Here is a 21,970-nt window from a genome sequence, read left to right on the forward strand (position 1 = left end):
TATATGTGTGTGTGTGTGTGTGTGTGTGTGTGTGTGTGTGTGTGTGTGTGTGTGTGTGTGTGTGTGTGTGTGTGTGTGTGTGTGTGTGTGTGTGTGTGTGTGTGTGTGTGTGTGTGTGTGTGTGTGTGTGTATAGACACACACACAAAGAGGGTTCAGACCTACTTTGTTGAAATGTATGTAACAACTACACTGTGGGCATTTTTATTTTATTTATATAAGTTGTGTCTTGCACACATCACAATTTTTATCAGTAAAAAATTAATCTTTCTTAGTGAAAGACTAATCCATCTTGAAAAAAGGCTACTTGACACCAATAAACCAATAAAGTGTCTAGTATAGAGGTCAAACTATGCTTAGAACATACAACTTGCTGGCTAGCAGTTATAAATTATGACTAAAAACTGAGTGACTTTGTCAACTAGCTGATACTGGCTGACCATCAAAGTTGCTGGCTTCTGGCTGAGCAAATTGCTCAAACTAAGGAGTGTATTGTTTTTGATAAAAACAAAAAAAAACTAATTCTAAATTAAGACAAAAATATCTTTCTTTTAATAAATTAAAAATCATATAAAGCTAATATTATCATGAATAAAGAGAGTCGTGTTCATGTTAGAAGAACTTAAATTACTTCTTTTTGAGTTTAGAATTAATTCAGTTATTAAAAAAATTGACTCCACTGATACACTAGAGTTTGGAATGCTATAATATTCCTTAGCCAGTATTGCTATTTGCGGATACTTGGTGTCATGATTTCGCCAATAGGATAAACAGTTCTATTCTTCTTTTGTGGTAGGTGTATGAGTAATAAATTGCTCTATTTGTCTTAAGAACTTTTTTCTGAAGAAGAAAGACTTCTCTTCATCTCTTTAAGAAGTTATGGCTTAGCATTAGGACCTGATTTTAAATCTTTATGATTGTTTAATTCAAGTTGATAATTTAAGTCTTTGGTTAATTTTTGTGGAGCTACATTTCTTTAGTTGTTAATTTCATTCAAGTTACAAGGATTTATTGCAACAAATTTTAGTATTTTGTGTTGAACTAATGACAAAATCTAAAGAGAGTAGCCAGCACTGACCACAAGGGTTAAAGATTCAAATGGTTTTAAAAATCTTACTAATTCAGAAATCAAGGTTTGTTTATCAATATCTAAACAAATGTCTTCACTACCACATTTTTAAAGTAAAATTTCCACAGAATCTAATAACTGGTTAATTGATTCTATCATTAAGAGAGCACTGTTCCATTTTGTGCGTATATGCTATTTTAGGCTCAAATTTCTCTTTATATATGCCATCAAAAAAATTTTCTTCAATCATGTTTGAATCATCATAAATTTGAAATGGAATTTGCTATTTGAAATTGTCAATATCTTTTACTTCGAAGATTGTTATACATATTCCTCTAAATGTAAAGCTGACTTAATGTTTAAGCATGTTACAATTTGTCAGCATTTTTCTAACAAGTATATTATTTCATTACAATTACTTATGCCATCACATGTCAATTTTAAATGCAAGATATGAGCAGGACAAAATTGTGGATCGTCATATTTGCTGTACCATCGTGCACAGTATGTAACCTCTGTATACCTCATCTCTGTAATGTCTCAAAAAAAAAATTCTTAAACAATGTCTTTGATAAAACTATGATAATTTTCACCTGTATGACTTTCTATAGGCAAACATGCAAGAGTAAACATTTCTATACCAGTTATTATTAAAAATAAAAAACTTTAGCCCCATAGAACTAATTTTTTTTGTACTTGTCAGTTCAACCGTCAAATATAATTGTTGCCCCATCAATATCTTTCAAATTTCCCAATAATAATCGCCTTAAAGATTTGTAACTATTAGGTAGAGCAACTTGACTTATAGTCTGTAGGAAGTTTTAACCCGACATTAAAAAAAAAATCATTATTAACATGAGAGAATGTTAGTAGATCTGTTGAAAAAAACAAACAGCAAAATTGTGACTCACATTGTATTTCGATGAACTAGCTACATACTTATTGCACTATCTATGTAAAAGTTGATCATTTTTTAGTCCAACAGCTGTGTTGTCTGTTAGTATTTTGCTTAATTACTGCTCGATGTAGAAATCCTAACCTTGTGAATTTTTGATAAATGCTGCTGAAGACCTGACTTTTTGTTTTTCTATTAAAAAAAACATTTGTTACAGTAATAATATTCATCATTAATAGCATTACAACTTTGTGTAAAAAAAAAAACTACAGCTTCTTCATTAGTATGGAACTGTCAAATATTTGACATTAGTAGCTCCATACTAATGGAGCTGTAGTTTTTCTTTTAAAAAAGTTGCACAGTTTAATGTTCAAGTATTTTAAAGAACTGTTATGCAAACTACCATGCTCTTTTCTATCCATAACTAAGTAATAAAAATACTTTTTATGTTTAAATTTATCTTTTCTGAAAAAGTCTAAAGCATGGAAAATAACTTGGATGTTAATGTGATATCTTATTTGGCGAAACACTTTGCAACTATTTCTTTCTCTTTCTGTGAGAATTTATTAAGCAAATTTAAGAACTTTTTGCAACATGAGAAAAAGCTACAGAAAACTTTTTGTTTCCGTTAAGTCATAAGTAAGAATTTTCGTTTACTTAACTCTCTATTTTTTTCAGCCAACAAGAGCTGACATTGAAATCAGGTGCGGCTGACTACTTTGTTTGATTGGAGGCTTAGTAGTTGCATCTCACTAATGGGGTAGCTTTAACCTTTTTTAAATCTCCACTTTGCTAGAAAAAGAAATGTAAAAAAAAATCAAATCAATCTCTACAGAAAATATGCACACATATTAAGATTTCAAAAAAAAAGTCCAATTGCAAATGAAATAGGTTTTTACATGAAACTGTTTGCTTAAATTATTCAGGAAATTCTTATAAGTGGTATTTAGCAAACACAAAACATTATTATAACAGAACTTGCTAAAATATTCTTATTATTTGTGAGTGACAGTGTACATAGTAAAAGGCTATTTTTTGGAAGTATCTATAAATTATGAGATAAAAGCACAATCATTTGCTATCACCAAACAATAAAAAATTGATGATAACCATTTATAGATTTTAAGTATCAAATATGCTAATTATTTTATATTCGAAAAAATAAAAAAATAGTTATATTTTAAATTTATATATATATATATATATATATATATATATATATATATATATATATATATATATATATATATATATATATATATATATATATATATATAGTTTTTCCTATCTCTTTAGCATACGGGTTTTTTAGAAAAAGAAGAAAATTTGAAGAATAATGAAAGTAAGGCTGCTGCCCCATGCTATACCCTCAGTCATGTAGCAATATTCCTTTGCAGCAGCAGACTATATGATAGTCAATGTACTGAAGCCCCTGGCAGCTGGCTATTTCAGTGTGATTTAGGAAGGCTTCTTTATACACGCATTTATGGTTATATATATATATATATATATATATATATATATATATATATATATATATATAAATATATATACATATATATAAGGTTAATTTAAATAAAATGTAAGTTTAAAAATATTAAAAATTCAAGGTAACTTTTTGATTTAGGAAATCTTTTTTCATGTTATTGCAAAGTTGTTTAATAAGCACTGAGAATCTTTGCATTTTTCAATCTTTTATCCAGGTAGTTAACATTTTAACCTTCTTTTCAGAGTTGTTATAAAAATGCTTAAAATTTTTTTCCTAAAGTTTTTCAGACTTGTAAATTTATATATTGCCTTATTTTTAGAAGGTGTATTGTTAAAAAAGATGTCTTGTCAGTTTTTAAATATACTCGCTATTTTTTTGTTGAAGCTTTGGAGACGTAAAGTTATATATTGTTTAATTTTAATAGTTGATGTACTGTCAAAGTGTTTTTTTTTTCAAGGAGAAACTGGGAAAGTTTTAAATTAGGTGTGAAGGTTATTTTGAAGTTTTATGATTATTTAATATTACTTTCAATTGTTTAAATAATCAAAAGTTATAAAAGTTTTTGTATTTTTTTTAATTGTATGTATTTTAACTATTTTCATAAGTTCTAAATTAGTTTCTAAATTCTAAATAAAAACATATTAAATAATAAACTAGAATAAATTTTTTAATTTTAATTTTAACTAGTGATGGTTAAAATTAAAATTAAAAAATTTATAAAAACTCTTAATTGTTGAAATTGTTGAAACAATTTCAACAATTAAGAGTTTTTCTTAAACAAAATACTAATTATTTTTCTTGCTGAAGTTTTCAGACTTATAAATTTATATATTGCTTAATTTTTAGAAGATGTATTGTAAAAAAGATATGTTGTCAGTTTATTTTTTTTAAAGGAAAAACTGATGTAGAGCATGGAACAAGAAATAAGTGTTGCTATTGCAAAATATGATTACACTGCCGCTGGTGATGGAGAACTCACAATTCGCAAAAATGAAAAACTTGTAGTCATTGATGATAGTCAACCATGGTGGAAAGTTCAAAATGAAAAATCTGTTTCAGGTTATGTACCTTCTAATTACCTTGCACGCAAAGATTCTAACAAAGGCAAAAAAAATATTATTGATAATCTTAAAAGCAAAGTACTTAAAAATAAAAGAACTTCCATTGACCCCCTTGATTCAGTGACTGATGTACAAAACATCAAGTCAAAATCTGGAGCTAAAGTTTTAATGGTTGCCTTTTCCAAGTTTAAGTATACTCCTCAAAGAGACGATGAGTTAGAATTAAATCGAGGTGATCAGGTTTTAGTTATTGAAATGGAACATGATGGATGGTGTCGTGGAGAATGTAACGGAAAAGTTGGGTGGTTTCCATTTAATTACATTCAAAAAATTGAATCTAATGATGGCTCAACTTCTGAATATGCTGACCCATCGGATGTGATGGACAAGCCAATTATAAGTAAAGTTAGAACTATGTATCCATTTAAATCACAATCAAAAGAAGAATTATCTTTTGACAAAGACATTATCCTAGAAATTATTGATAAACCAAAAGATGACCCTGACTGGTGGCGTGCTCGAAAATCAAATGGTGAAATCGGATTGGTTCCTAGAAATTATGTAGAAGAAATAGTTTCACCAGTTCTAACACCAGGTCCTACTAAACCCAAACATAGCATATCATCGCTTAACACAAACCCTCCCATAGTAAAGGATGAAACACCAGATTGTATATTTCGAGATAAAGATTGGTATCATGGTACTTTGTCGCGTTCAGAGTGTGAATTTTTATTAAATGAACATGCAAAAGATGGTGAATACCTGATTCGAAACAGTGAGAGCAAGGTAATTGTTTTTATGTTTTTATTAAGTTTGTGGAAATTAAAACTTTTGGTTAGATCAAGGCACCTCTTAATTTGATATATAAACAGAATTGTCAATTAAATCATTAATTTAGTTTTAGAAAAGTTTTACAAATTATATTAATTTCAGCTTTTTTTTTTTGGTTTATCTTGAATAAAAAACAAACTTTTGTTTAATTTTTTGTTAAATAAAAGTTATGAAAATGCATTATTATTAAATATATGTAACATATAAATAGAAATTGCAAAGATTATTATTTATTAATGATTAGTAAAAATCCACAGAGTAAGTAGTAAAAGTTATTATTAATGTAAAATAAAATTAATAAAATTAAATTAACAGTCGATATCTGATAAAACACTAGCAGGGATTAAATTAACTCAAGTTTGACCAATTGCAAATTTGATATGCAAATGAAAAAGCACTGGCTCGATGGTCATTAATAGGTTGGCTTGCACAATTTTAAAAATTAGTTTTTATTTGCTATTTAAATTAAGAAAAAAAAAACCAGAAAAGAATGTGTTTTAGATAAATTCTAAATTGAATAATTAAAATAAAGCAAATGTTTTTTTTTTTTAATTCTAAACAAAAAAAAGTTAAAATAAAAATGGCAGAAAGTTTTAAATAAAATAGTTATTATAAATATGGCAAAATGAACTTTTTATTTATTATTTATTATTATAAATATTAAAATAATTTGTACAATTTTAAAATTAAACTGTTAAAATAAATTGTACAAATTTGCACAATTTGTGTTATAATAGTTTTTTTTATCAAGCATTTTTTAAGCGGTTGCCAAAAGTATGCGCAGGCAAGCGCAAAAAGGCTAGATTGCGAAAGCGTAGACCAAATAGAGAAGACTGATCTCATCCTGTCCAATTCAAGATCAACCTCATCTGTACCAAAAAAAACATTCTATGGAAGCATTATATAGATCTTATAAATACATTTAGAGGTGTTTTTAAAATCTTTTAATTTTGTCAGATTTTTGCATTGTAGCTGGTGGATTTTGAATTTTTTGTGTTTGAATCTTCCAATCATTAACTCAAAGCTTTTAAATTTTCAAGATAAAATAAAATAAGGATGGTTTACAAAAAATTACATAAATCAGAACTTAAGGGGGGGGGGGGGAGAGGGGGAATTACCCTAATAATTTTTTCCTCTTGACCCCAGTCAAGAAAAACATTTTTGTAAAAAAAAAATATTATTTTATAGTAAACCAAAGATTTATATGTTCAAATCTTATCCAAAAAACTCTTGGTATTTAAAAATGGTGGCTATGTAAAATTTACAACCCCCTCCATTTGAAGAGGCTCAATTTATTTCATGATCATTACTCTAAAACACAAATCTCATCTTACAAATCTCAGTGCTCAACTAAAATGAGTACTGAGTTGTCCATGTTTATCAACAGTGAATGGATTACATTTCCTGTTGATCAATATGATCCACATTCTAATAGATTGTTGATATTGACATTGCACTAGCAGCAAAGATGCTTGTTTGAATGGGATTAAATTCCTAAAAATATTATTGGTCATTTTTAAATCACATGAAATGTAAAATGCCACGTCATTCAGTTGAAAAATATTCATCAATGCTTTGACATTTGGTATGTTTCAGGTAGATTTTCAACAATGGCAGAAGTGAGCTGACATTTAACACCTGTGTCTCGAGCTATTGAATTTGTTAGCATGGACGTTTTATTTGTTTAGAACTACTTATTTCATTATCTTGTCAGTTATTTTAATAACAGCTAAGCTCATTTTCCAAAATGATCCTCATGATCATATATATTTCCTGAAAAATGATCCGCGTGATCTGTTTATTTTTGGTTATATATATAGTTTATGCAACTTGAGATAAGATTACAAAATTTTTTTTAGTTTTCAATTGAAATACAAATACTTACAGGGAAATATAATTATTATTATAGGTAGACATCTGTAGAGAATTTATCTCAATCTTTTAAGTACTTTAGATGTAATGTTTTGAATTATTTTAATTTCAAACAAGTTAAATTTGGATTTTAAACATTAAGGTAAAAGTTGAACATTAAAAAAATAATGTTCAACCTTTACCTTAATGTTTAAAATCCAAGATAATAAATTTTTGTAACAACAATTTTGGCATTTTTAAAAAAATACCCCAATACAATTTTCCCTCTTGAACCTCATTACAAAAATAATTTTTTTTAGAAGAAAAGAAATTACTCTATCCTAATGTAACTCAATATTTATTTAAAAAAACTCAAGTTTAACTAATATTTGTATTTGTGTTTTAGAGTAATGACCATGTAATGAATTTAGCTCCCTCAAATTTAGAGGATTATAAATTTTACATGGTCACTGTTTCTAAACCCCAAAAGTTTTGTTGATGAAATTTAAAATAAAAGAGCTTTGTTCTTCTATAAAATAACATTTTTTTTACAAAAATAATATTTTACTTGGCGGGGGTCAAAAGGGAAAAATTATAAGGGTAATTTTCCCTCAAAATTTTGATTGCCGTATTTTTTGTAAACCATCCTCATTTTATTTTCTCTTAAAAGTATAAAAGTTTTGAATTTATAAAATGCTTAGAAGTTAACCATTTCGAACACAAAAAATCCATAATCTCTCTGTTAAAATGCAAAAATCTGGCTCTGACAAAATTAAAAATTTTAAAAACACCTCTAAATGTATTCATAAGGTCTATATAATGCTTCCATAGAAGGATTTTTTTGGTACTTTCAGCTGAGTTTGATCTTGAATTGGACAGGGTGTGATATTAGGGTGGTCCATTTTAAATTTTTTTTTGAAATTTTAATCAGGGTTTTTACCAGTAATAAAATTTGATCTGAAAACCCTAAATACAAAAAATTTTGAATTTAGGACAATTTTTAGATCACCCACAAAACATTGGAAGTTAGAATAACGGATTGCTCAAGTGTTGTGCAACTTCTTTATCCACTAATATATATTTTATAGTTACTTAGTGGGGTTTACACAATTTAATTATTAACCATTAGAAAGCAATTATACAAAGTTTTATTAATTTATGACTATTTGTACATATCCCACAAAAGATTTTATTTGTTTGTTTGTTGAAAATTAATTTCAATTGATTTCTTTGAGAAATATGCATAAGGTTATGAAATTCTTCTTTGAACCTTTTAAACAACTGAACTCTTGGTGATTTGTTCGGACCGCAAATAGCATTGGATGTTGCTTTTTTAAAGAGCTCTGGAATATGGTGTCTATATTTAAGTCGGAGTAGGGAACGACCAATTTGCTTCTCAATTAGAATTGCAGCTCCATTATATGCTCCACTGTTTGCAGATAATATATCATAGACAAGTGCAACAACAGATGCATTTAAATGCCATTTATCAACTAGGTTCATCACTGAACAACATTGCGTTAGACCAGTTCCGTCATCAATTTTAGGAGTACCTAGAAATTTAGGTGGCCCTGCATACACAGCAAGTCGCTCTTCCTTTTTTCCAGTAGCTTGCTTGAAAGTTTTTCCATCCCAATGAATTTCCAAATATTCAGGTGGAATCCAAGTTTCTTCAATTAATTTAGCTTCTTCAATTCTGTTAGCTGATCTTGCTCTATGAACTGATGATCTAGAAAGTGTAACATTATTTAAAGCTGCTCCATCTAATGGTAAAGTCTTTCCCAAAATAAGTATCTGTTGTCTTTCACTAATACCGGATCCATCAGCAGCTCTACGCGTTTCTTTTAATAGTTCTCTTTTTGAAATTTTCATTATTATCGCTGATTTGCAATGATGTTTTTTTTTCTCTTTCACTGAAAAACTTTTATCTCTTTCATCTTCCGTAATATCTGAAGAAAATTCGTTGCCCTCGTTGACTTCATTATTATCAGTAATGGTTAAACAATTGTGTTGCGGTTTTTTAATATGAAGCAATTCTTTTCTTTATTTCTTTCGTGAGACTGTATTTTGATCTAGCATTGTCGCTCTTTTTCAGCAAGTATTTTGTAGAACTCTAGCCATTGAGCCCACTTGAGGAAACTTTCGTTGGCTTTTTAGAAATTCCTAGTCAATAAGCCACTCGTTGTTACCAGAGTGTTTCAGCAATGTGTAAGTGTCTGTATGTGATATATCAAACAGACTGTCCAGTTTAATTGTAAAAGATGTAGGTTTTTGCTTTACTTTTCTTTCTTGTCTTCTACTTTCAGGAATTTTTTTCAGTGTCTCATATTCTTTTACCAAATGGACAATCTGATCAGCACAGTCCTTGTTATTTGTTAAAATACCAGCAGGTAACCAAAAGTTTTCAACAATTTCGCTAACTAGATGATTTGCAATGAGTCTTGTTTCTTTTCTAGGATTATTTTCTCTCTCGAAAAGATATTTTTGCAATATAGCTCTATTCAATGGTAGCTTTCCTCCTTTAAAGTTTTCTAAGGAAAAACCAACAATCCAATGATTTAAATGAGAAAAACATCTGCTTTTTTTAACGGCAATATTTTTGTTAATAGCAACAGCTGGAATATATATCGAATGTAGTGAACGCTTTTTTTCTGATCTAAGTACTGACTCTTCTGCATCAATAGATACATTATTTCAAAAACTTTTACTAGGTTTACCAATCTTCTTTAGTATGGGAGCCATTGTTGTGGTTTAATACAAGACTGATGCTTATAATAAAAGCACTGTTATTGACTATACGTTCAGATATATACTTTGCAACATTAAAATGATACTGAATAAGGTTCATTTAAAACGTTATAAATTAAACTTATTAATGTTGCGACATGTTTTTAAGAACTATTGCTGTCTCAAGAGAATTAAGACTTAATGACTTCCTTAAATGCAATTTCACAATATTAAATTCATTATGGAACGAAAGTATCAATATTATAATGTTTGAAATGTATTGGAATAAGAGTAACTAAACTGAATTATGTTATGCAATATCTGTGGTGTTTTAAAACAAATCTCTTGTGGGATAAGTACAATAAGTTGTAAATTAATAAATTTTTGTAGAATTATTCCTTAGTTATTGTCAAATAAATTGTGTGAATCCCATTAAGAAAAAACAACAGTTTGTTAGTAAAAACTTTGCGCAACACTTGCACAAAATAAAAAAGATTTTGAGATGATCTCTAAACTTTTACCTTTTATGGAGATATTAATAGGAAAAAAATTTGGGCGGCGGTACACCCCATAAAGAAATTTTATGAAAACATTTCCGTATATTTTTGGAAAAAACTATTTTTTCTAAAAGTATGCAGCAATTTTGTGCAAAAAAAAAAAAAAAAATTTGCCAGTAGAAAAAAAAAGTTTCCTCAATGTCTAAAATACAATCAACACTGTTGAACAGGGTCTAGAATAGCCCTTGTTTGTTCTAATGTTTTTTATTAATGAAACACTATATTATATAAAGTAACAAATTATTGGTAATGATTTTTGTTTAAAGTATCAATGAATGTTGTATATAATTTTTTTAATTTATATTATATAAATTATATAAGTATGCATTTTTTATAATAGGTATATAATGCATTTTTAATCGAAAAAAATATTTCAGTTTTATAAAAAAAAAGTTTTTAAAACAACAGATAATGAGCTTTGTATAAAAAATCATCAAAGTTAAAGTTAAATCCCTAATGCCTAGACAAGTCGTGTTCATATTTAAAAAAATGTTTAAAAAAACATTTAGGCTAAATTTTTTTGATAAAAACTAAATAATAAATGCATATCAATAATATTAAAATTGTTGTTTTAGCTAGTGATGTGCTATTGGCAAAAGCAGGTTGTGGCTAATAATAGGTTTAATGTATTTATTTAAGGGTATTATAATTTTATTAAGAATTTAAATTACATATTTAATATGTACCTATTCATCAAAAGTGACCTAGCCTATGCTATTGGTAACCAGCAACCAATTAATTGACTTGACCATTGGCCGATTAATCAGCTGATGGCATTGGTTGATTAATCGGCATTAGCCAATGCATCAGCATTGGCTAATAAGCTAAACCAAACTGGTGCATGACAAACTTTATATATGCAAATTGCATACCTTATAATAAAGTATTACTTTTATATACATACATTAAACCCTCTCATTACTCTCAATCGGTCTTTGCCGATTGCACATCACTAGTTTTAGATAAAGATCGCTTTCCCCATTTTTTTTCATTTCGGTTCTCAGAGTCTTTATAATATATACCACAATCTGCAGACTGCATAATTTGTTTTATGCGTGTTTAATTCATAACAGTTTCAGTATTGGATTTTTTTCTTAAAGATAAAGTATTTTTCTGCTACAATCAGCAAATCGTGTTTATTTGTATAATTTTTTTTATTAAATTCCAAAAAAATTCTACAATATAATTAAAAATAAAACAATATATTTAGTTTTGAGGTTTCAGTAGCACAATTTCTTTTTAACAATTGCAAGTATAAATCTTTATCTAAATTTTTATATTAAAATGTTAGTGTACTTACTATCAGAAAATGCGCTAACATGTTAAAGTATTATCATATTATCTTAATGAAATATATATTGTTTATCCACGTAAGAATATATTATATCAAATTTGTTTCGTAAAATTTGTATTATTTATTTTATCTACTTGAAGTTTTCAAATTAAGAAAATTTTGTTTTACTTTTAAAAACAATATAATGTAATGTAACTATAGATAAACAGCAATATTAGTTAAAAAAACATAAATAAAACATTTAAATAAAGTTTCCGATGATTCGAACCCGCTACTTACTCTGTGTAGTTAAGGCGATTTTTTTTTTTCTTTTCAAATATTTATGCTTCCAACAAGGCTGCAAGCAACCACTATTTAGAGTTGGAAGTTACTGGAAGAGAAAAGATGAAGATTGTAGAAGAATTGCAAATTATGTGAATCAGGAAAGCATGATGAAAGAAGCGAATTCCAAAGAACTGATGTTAGAGGAAAAAAACTAGAGGAATAAGAGTTTTTGGAGCACTTAGGAACAGTCACAGCAAATAGATGAGACTTAATTGAATGACAAGTAACACGAGAATGAATTTTAGTAGATGGCACAAGAGATGCTAGCTCTTTATAGCAGTGCCCATTATAGCATTTATAGAAAAGAGAAAGAGAAGCAACATTATGACGAAGTGTTAATGGTTGGAGGTTGGCTGCAAAAGCAGGTCCAACTATTTACTATGCATTTTTGCACCTTTTCTAAAAAAGGGCATCATTAGAAGAAATTCCCCCAGGTATGCAACCCTCGGAGTTAGGAAAGATGAGGTCGGCAATAATTTTACGACCTCAATCTAATAGAGGTTGGTAAAAATTGTTTGATACAAAGCTCTGACCATAAAACATAGAAATCAGGTCAACATTGCCAAATGCCGACGCTAATTCCGAGGGTTGGGTATGGCAACAGTATTCCATACTAGGCTGGATTTGAGATTTATAGAGGTAGAGAATAGAATCTGGAGTATAAAAGTGTCAAGCTCGATAAAGAAATGCAATCTTAGCAGATGTTAATTTTGAAACAGATTTGGTATGTGGATTTTAAAATATTATAGCGTTTGTGTGATATTTTGCTGACTATGATATATTTCCGTTAAATGAAGTCTGTGAATTATGATAGGATGAAAAAAATTTAAATTTTGCCCTATTATAAAGTAAATGTGTTTGTAAATAAAAAAACCCAGACCGGAGATTTTTTTTTTAAATCTTCTTAAAATCATGATTGCTTGTCCAAATTTGAAGATTTTAAAAATAGGTTGGTTAGATGAAATGATCATCATAGTTTATTAATATGATCTGTTCTGACTGCTTATTGGGAATTTTTTTTAACTACAAGCTCTTTCTTGGTTGGAATTCAAATACTTTTTGCGAAAGTTTATAGAAATGTTATTTTTGACAATTATATTCATTTAATATGTATTAGAACAGATTAGAATTAGGATCTATAGTAGATTAAGACACTTTTTAAAAAATTTTAATTAAAATTAAGTTAATGTTAATGAGCAGAATTGATCTAAAGACTCAAAAATGGTGTTCTTTATATTCTTATTGTTGTGAATAATTTAATAAAAGATACGGAAATAAAAAGTTTTGAAAATTATATAAAAAAGATTAATAAGTATAAAAAATGTTTCTTTAAACATTATAAAAACTTAAAGCAAAAAAATTATAGCATCTAAAGCTCTTATTTGGACATAATATACTGACAAAATCATGCTTATTCCAAATAAAAAATATCAAATTATTTTTAAATCACCATAACCATACCTAGTAGACAGCCGTGCTGTCTACTAGGTATAGTAGACAGCGCGGTTAGAGCAAAAAAACATTTAGTTAGAGCAAAAGAACATCTACTGCACTACACTAACTTGATATCTAATAGAAAAAATTAATGTATTAAATCACATTTCATACGATAACAAATAAAGCTTATTTTTAAAAAATCAAAGCAGATATAAAATTATATATTTTTATAAAATCTTTTTCTTTATCTTTTATAAAACATCTTTTACAAAGGATATATTAATTTAAAAATAATCCTGACGGTTGACAAACCAAATATATTGTTTTATTTTTAATTGTATTATTTAATTGATTTTATTAGAATTCAGTGATAAATTATACAAATAAATATAAATAATAAATTATAAATTATACAAATAAATATGATTTTCTGATTGTCAGACAAAAAAAATACTTCAATATCTTAAAAAATAAAATCCAGAGTGACATCGTGTATTGAAACTGTTATGATTTAAACGCACATGGAATAAATTATGCAGTCTGCTGATTGTGGTATATATTATAAAGGCTTTGATAAAGAAAAAAAAAATAGAGAAGTTGAGCTTCGACTATATTTCGACATTTTCAGATTTATTTATATGCACTTATTATTTAGTTTTAATCAAATAAATTTAGTCTAAACATTTATTAAAAACATTTTCTTTATTATGAACACAACTTCTCTCGGCACTTGGAGAACTCTTTAATACACTCAAAAAGATTTTCGAGAGTTGCCAGCACTCAGAGACCTCTTTAATACACACAAAAAAAGTTAAAAAAAATAATATAGATAAAAAAAAATTACAAATGTTTTTGAAAACTGTTAACAATTAATTAATTTTGGTCTTTACTAATGTTTTTATATTATTGAAACACTTTTAAATAAATTGACAGAGCACAAATCACTTCTAATGATTTTTTATATAAAGAATTAATTTATATTTTATATAGAAATTTTGTTTCAACAAAAGTAGACAACTGACTTACAATTTGATTGTTAAGTTATAGATAACTTTGTAAAACTTATAATAAGAGTTGCGAGTTGTTCTAACTTCAGAGTTTATCAAGGTTTGCTTTAAAACTGCTGACAGATGGAGAGTAGACTACATTATCTGGCTGTTCTATGCATTGGCAATGCGGTTTTTAAAAAAGTTAAAACAAGTTAAACTGTTGTTGTATTTTTCCCAACGAAGTTTCTTTTTGTGCCATTTAATTATGTAGATGTTTCTGTTATTTTTAAATTTTTGATTGAGATCACCTTGTTTATGCCGATTGACTAGAGATGTTAGGCCAAGTTGTACGCATCTGGAGTGGTAGCTTGAATTTTTCAGTTCATGCTGTATCTTTGTGGCTCTGTGCTGTATTTTCTCAATAACTTGTTCGTTTTTCACCAAATGAGGTTCCAACCTGAAATTGCGAATTCAAATAGAGGACGGATAAAAGTGGAATACATTTTTTTCCTAAGTGAAGTATCACATTGGAAAGTATGTTTTAAAATACTAAGCATTTGATTTGCTTTACATGAGGCAATAATTGATTGGTTTTCTACTTTAAGGTCATTTGTAATTTGGATTCCAAATTCACGCTCAAAGGTGATTTTTTCCAATGTATTTTGGGTTATTATTGAATTCGAGCCAATTTCTTCAATTGAGTGCTTGAAGTGAGTTGTTAATCTTAAAAAAAAAATGTTTTTTTCAAGTATTTATAAACAAAACTTAAAACAAACGATTGTCTCTTTAATAAACTTTTCATAAGAATAAAGTTGCAAGAAGCTAAGTAAAACAAAATCCAATAATAAAATGCAGGCGACTGATCAAGAGATCTGGCTACCACATAATTTTTTCTTACTTTACAATGATGACACATAGTGTCTTCATTAAACAAACAGCAAATAGTAATTTGTTAAGCTTCAGTACCAAAGTTTTACAAATATTTAGTATTTGACTTTGTTTAACTGATTGATTAAATTAGCGAAGTTAAACAAGTAAAATGAACTTTGCCGGTGCTTAAGAGCCAGCGAATAGTGTTTTTATTAAATGAATAGCAAATAGTTTGTTAAACTTTGGTACCAAAGTTTCGCAAATATTTGCAGTTCAACTTGGTTTAACTTCAGTTAGCAAAGTTAAACGAACATCGTCAGTACTTATTTCTGACAAAAAAGACTAAAAAAAGCTATTAAAAAAAAAGAAAGACAAAAGAGAATAAAAAGAACATCTTTCCATGGAAATGGAAATGATTTATTTTTTCTTTTGTTTATATTAAGAATTTTTACTAATCTTTTTCTTCAACTTTTTAAAGATTTTTTCTTTATTTTGTATTACTTTCTACAAATGTTTAAAAATTTTTAAACAAAGCATGAAATAGTTTAAAAAAGAGTCAAATTATAATTTTTTTTAAATGCATAATTATTTACTAGCCTGCGTTAATATGGATACTTGCTATTTTAAAAAAAGTAAAAACAAACTATACTTTAAATTAAATGTGCACATTTATTAAACAATCATTCAAAGTAAGTGTTACTTATTCAAAAGGATTTCCCATAATATTATAAAAATATAAGTGAAAATAAAAGATTCTAAGTTAATAATTTCAAACATAATTAAAAACTTGATTAAAATAATCTTAACATTTTAGTTTTTGTGTTTTGGTTTTAGTTGAGTTATAATTTTATTTTTTGTGATTTGGTTTTTTTCTAGTCTTTTTTATTTTTCTTTTGTTAAGATTTCTTATCTTTTTTTAAATACTTTTTATAAAGTTTTTTTAGTTAAATCTTTATAAGTTTTTTTAACGTATTTTTAAATGTTCAAATATGAAAACGTTTTTAACAGCCATGGTCAAAATTTTTTTTCTTCAAATCTATTACAGTTAAAAGATTCAAATCAAACTTGCAATTAGTTGACTTAAAAACAATAATAAACAAGAGAAAAATCAAGAAAGCTTATTATTTACGCTTTATATTTAGAAACTGAATTAACTTATTTGTTAACTAAAATATATTGGCTGTCATAGATATTGCCTGGTGCTTTCATCTCAACAGCATTACCTATTATTAAAAATGATATATTTTAAAGTTAATAGTCTAAATTTTTAATAAAATTCTTGTATTTTAAAATTGCATTAAATAAACATATTGTATCTCGTAGTTGGCAAGTATAATAATATGTAAAAAAAAAACTTGCTCAGATCGTTGTCAAAACACTTCTTTTGTTACAATCATTATCAAACTTTCAAAACTTTTAAATCAAATCAAAGCTTCTTTGTCTTAGCTGATATTAAGATGGATTTTAACTATATTTGGTTTTAGAAAAATTTTTCTACGCAAGCTACACTCAAAGGAAATATAACCAGTAACTTAGTTAGAAGCAAATAGTACGCATAAATACTCTTCAAAACATTCATCTTTCTATAACTCTCGAGGAGTGAAATTATTTCTCAACTGTATTGTTTACTACTACTTGATTTTTTTAATTAGATACACATATATCAAACTGTTCCAATCTGTTAAGTCTGTTTCTGAGATATCTAAAGTTTGAATGTGTAAAGCTCCATTTTGGTTGCTGCTTTTTGGTTTGCCATAATAAGTTTCTCTAAGCTTTCTTTACCATAACTAGTCAATTAGCTGAGTGTTTTTTAGCTGAGAGTATTTTAGCTGAGTGTTATATGCAATTTTCTTTGGTTAAAACTCATAAGTGATTGCAGAAATTCTGAATATGTTTTGTTATTTTACTATATTTCTATTTGGAAATATAGTGAGACCACTAAAAAATATACATAGGTAAATAGTGAGACCACTAAACAATATATATGGTATACATATATATATATATATATATATATATATATATATATATATATATATATATATATATATATATATATATATATATATATATATATATATATATATATATATATATTTCAACCCTCGGAGTTAGGGTTGGCATTTGGCAATGTTGGCCTAACTGCTGACCTAAAAGTGTTTGTTTCTAAGCTTTATAGTAACTCCTTTGTGTATAATTTTTTTTGTCAACCTCTTACGGATAAAGGTCAGCAATAAATTATCAACAGGGTTAGGGTTTAGGTGTCTTTTTTCCTAATTCCGAAGGTTGATATTTATATATATACATATATATATATATATATATATATATATATATATATATATATATATATATATATATATATATATATATACATATATATATATATACATATATATATATATATACATATATATATATATACATATATATATACATATATATATATATATATACATATATATATACATATATATATATATACATATATATATATATATATATATACATATATATATATATATACATATATATATATATATACATATATATATATATATACATATATATATATATATACATATATATATATATATACATATATATATATATATATACATATATATATATATATACAAAAGTTTGATATTTGATTTTCTACTAATTGGGCTAAGGTATATACATCAATTAATATAGGGAGAACATGCAAGGGAGATGGGGCTACATTGACTGAGGGATTGGGTTAGGGCAGCAGTAATTTTTTTTCTTTATTCCTCTTTTTTTTTTCTTTTTTTTTCAAAAAAAAAACTTTTATATTTATCATTATGTTTATTAATTTTATAAAGTATAAGTAAAGTTTATTTTTATTTTAGCCCGGAGATTTTTCACTATCAATGAAAGCTCCCAATCGAATCAAACATTTTAAAATTCTTTATGGAAACAACCAATATGTAATTGGTCAACGCTCTTTTAGTAATATTGACGAGTTGCTGTCTCACTACAAAAATTATCCTATTTATACAACGGAAAATGGCCAAAAAATGCATCTTTTATATCCTCTAAATAAGTCATTTACAAGAAATGGTGTTCGATAGGGGTTTTTACAATAATGCTTTATAAAACTTTTCCATATTTAACCAGTTCTTTATTTGTGTGCAATTTTTTAGTAACTCTCACAATAGGTATTGTCATAACTAGCAAACGATGCTATGAAAATATAGAATATAGTTGTCATGACCCAAATGTAATAAAAACATTACACAAAATTTTTCCTTATTGTTAAAGTGTTCTAAAAGTGTTATTTAACTTCACTTTTTTGGAATTGATTTTTGAAGAAATGGATTTTTTTAATTATTATTGTTTGTTATTTAAACAATATGAAATGATTTATTCTCTAGTTGATGTTGAGTGTTTTTCTGTTTTGAATTTAATGTTATATAGTTTGTTTCTTATATATATATATATATATATATATATATATATATATATATATATATATATATATATATATATATATATATATATATATATATATATATATATATATATATATATATATATATAATACACTGTTTGTATGTAATACATTTATATATACGTACGATTTTTTATTTCTTTTAATTGCATACTGTTTGCTTACAATTACCTCATTTTTTATTTCTTTTAAAAAGATAGTTTGAAATAAAGTTTAATATTTCTTTTAAACGTTTAAATATTTTATTTTTTACAAACTTTAGTATTTGCTTAAAGCAATTTCTTGCACAAGTTTTCTTGCGAAAACTTGTTATTTTGTATTAGTGTTTGTACAAATTCTCGTTATATATTTTTGTTTATATGTTGGTGCTTAGTTTAAACTTTTATTTTTCTAAACTTAATAAACAAAAAGAGATTTTGTAAATAACTGAATAATTTTAATCAGTTTTTTTTTGTTTCCTCCTCTCTTGTAGTTTCCTCTTTGTGCTCATATTTTTCAGTCCCTCTGAAATTAGAGTATGAAAAAAAATTTACCAAACACTAGTGAACAAAGTGTATTCCGTTTAAAAAGTTTTTATTTAAATTTTTTTAGTTCATTCACAGACGGATTCAAAATATTAAAATGGTTGATCATATTAATGCTTTTTATTTTTAATCATAAACTGTTAGATTTTTAAAAACAGTCTTTAGATTTTTATTGGAAATCTTTGACTCCATTGAAATTCAAATGTTCTAATACTAATAGAACAAATAAATTTTTAATCTTCAACAGAGAACCTTTCATTTTTTAAAACGAGGTTGGTACTTGTTTCATTTAAAACATAGCCTTTATCTATTATCTAATAAAATTCAAAGTAAAAAATATTAACTACAAACTTTTACTCTTTTTTATTTTAAATTGATTAAATTATGTTATTTTGTTATTTATTCTTTTTTATTTTAAGTTGTTCTTCTCGACAGTTAAATATAGAAAGGTTAAAAAAAATTAACAGTTGTTAGAGCTCTAACTGCATCTACAAAACCATAGCTATATAAAACGAATAGCTTTCCAGCCAATATTGCAATTTTTGAAAATAGTTTGTTTTGATTTTAACAAACATATGTTTTCACGGAATGTTTTACAAAAAAAACTTATACCTTTTAAAAACTCTATTATTATATAAAATAATGTTTTTAAACAGTATTTAATTTGTTCAGAGTTATTGTAAAAATATTTAATTTTTTTTTTGTAGCAAGAAAATTTTGTTTGTGGAGTTCCGTCTACAATGGACTAATATCTAAACATAATTTTAGGGTGATTTCATAAAATTAGGGTTCATTCGTTTTTTTTAAAAATTTTCCCCCAAAATCTAGACCTAATTACTTATATTATCTAAAGTAAAAAAACATTTTTTTAAGAAAAGTTCTTATATTTATTATAATTGTATTAGTAACCGTAACACAGTAGCTAGATGGTGTAGCATAGTGCCTCAAAACCAAGTGACCGAAGTTCGATGCCGGCTCTGGTCAGATAAGCGATATTTGCAAGGATTAGGCGTGATTAATAATCACAACAACAAAAAATGTTAAGATTGTTGAAAACTAAATTGATTAGTCTTTTGAGCAAAATAAAGTAAACCACATAATAGGCGATATAATAACAGTAATAAGATTATTAGAGAATAATATCAGTAAACTTGGTTAATGAAAGTTAGGCAGCAAAGTTACATAGTTACCAGGTTGCTGTAAACTGGGCAGAAAGACTTTGTCTCATGACAAACCTGTCATGTGACTAACGTCTTAATAGTTACTGAATCATTATAATAATGAATCTTTTTTAATCATTATTGTAATAAGAAACAAATTGTAGGGCATACAGTAAACCACTGATTACACCAAACCCTTATTTAGTAATTTCTTAGTACCTACAGATAGGGATTGCAATCCCGGGATTGAAAAACAGATACAACATCTTTATAGTATTAAGTACAATAAAAACACTACATTTAACTAAAAATATATTTATTAAACGAATTTAATTTAACATGTTCATTAATGTTAAAAAATTATGTTAGAAAAAAGGAGATATATTATGTTTTTTGTGCTTCGAAATGCGACTTCAGGAAGCATAATACGTCCAAAGTTTCATCGCCCAAACGGTTACGAACTTTTGTAACAGTCCCTTGTCGGTTTCAAGGTCATTAGAAAGGAATAAACTCTTTATAAATAATTAATAAACGCCACGTGTGGGGGTACACATTTTTTTCAAATAGTGTCATTTCTTTTTTAATTTTTGATGACAACGTTTCATGTCTAATTGGTTGTATTGTCCTTCTTTAATAACACGATCAAGTTCCACTTCAATACTTAAACTGATGCTCTTACTAGAGCAAGATTAGAAACATTTAATCTTTCCAGCAATTCTACCGACAGTTTTCAACATTTAAATGAAGAAGGCACTCTAAATATTTCTTCATCGACTTTAACGGGGCTTCGACCGTTATGCAAAAATTGCAGATGTCCACTCATAACGGTTCGATGTTGTTGCGTGCGAGCTATTAAAGTTCTACGCATTTCTTTGCTTGTATTATTGTCAGCTCCTTTTAATTTTGTAAGCATAAAATTAATAGCAATGTTGACTGTAAATAAGTTAGAATCTCAACGACATATTGCTTCAACCGTGCAATTATGCTTTAATGGGAACTAAAGTTGTAAAAATCTCTAATAATATTGTCACGTCATTATGTGATATAGCTATAGAATTATCTTGCATTAGGTAAATATCAATTAATGATTTTTGTATACAATTTTTTACTTTGTAAAATCGTTTAAGCATTAACAGAGGGCTGCTCCATCGTGTCTTGCAGCCCATTATTAAAGACAGTTGTTTTTCCAAATTCAGCCTTGTTATACTTTGTTGTTTAAATTTTAGTATTAGTTTGCGTTCTTTTTTAATGACTGGCCCATAATGAACTTCATTTAGTTCAATTTTAGGTCTTACATTTTCATGATTGTAGTCCAACAAATCTTCCTCGATGTCTTCATTCTCGGATGAATCAATGTCAGAAAATTCATTGTTAAAATCTGGCTGATTTGCATCTATTTCTCCCTTTTTATAAAGAAC

The 21,970-nt window shown here is 26.8% G+C and overlaps 1 protein-coding gene across 3 annotated transcripts in view; it reads left to right on the top strand.

Annotated features, from left to right (window-relative positions):
• LOC100201881 (cytoplasmic protein NCK2) overlaps window positions 1-18,572 on the top strand; it is a 41,970-nt gene extending 23,398 nt beyond the window's left edge. For 2 of the 3 annotated variants that reach the window (XM_065789116.1, XM_065789117.1), the window contains exons 2-3: window positions 4,346-5,299; window positions 18,267-18,572. In XM_065789116.1, coding sequence (XP_065645188.1) covers window positions 4,364-5,299; window positions 18,267-18,488 — 1,158 coding nt within the window. In that variant the 5' untranslated portion in view covers window positions 4,346-4,363 and the 3' untranslated portion in view covers window positions 18,489-18,572. Of the gene's footprint in view, window positions 1-4,298; window positions 5,300-18,266 lie in introns of all 3 variants that reach the window. The other variant, XM_065789115.1, reaches the window with a different exon arrangement.
• Window positions 18,573-21,970: the final 3,398 nt, after the last annotated feature.

This window comes from Hydra vulgaris, chromosome 01 (genome assembly GCF_038396675.1).
Source record: "Hydra vulgaris chromosome 01, alternate assembly HydraT2T_AEP".
NCBI lineage: Eukaryota > Metazoa > Cnidaria > Hydrozoa > Anthoathecata > Hydridae > Hydra > Hydra vulgaris.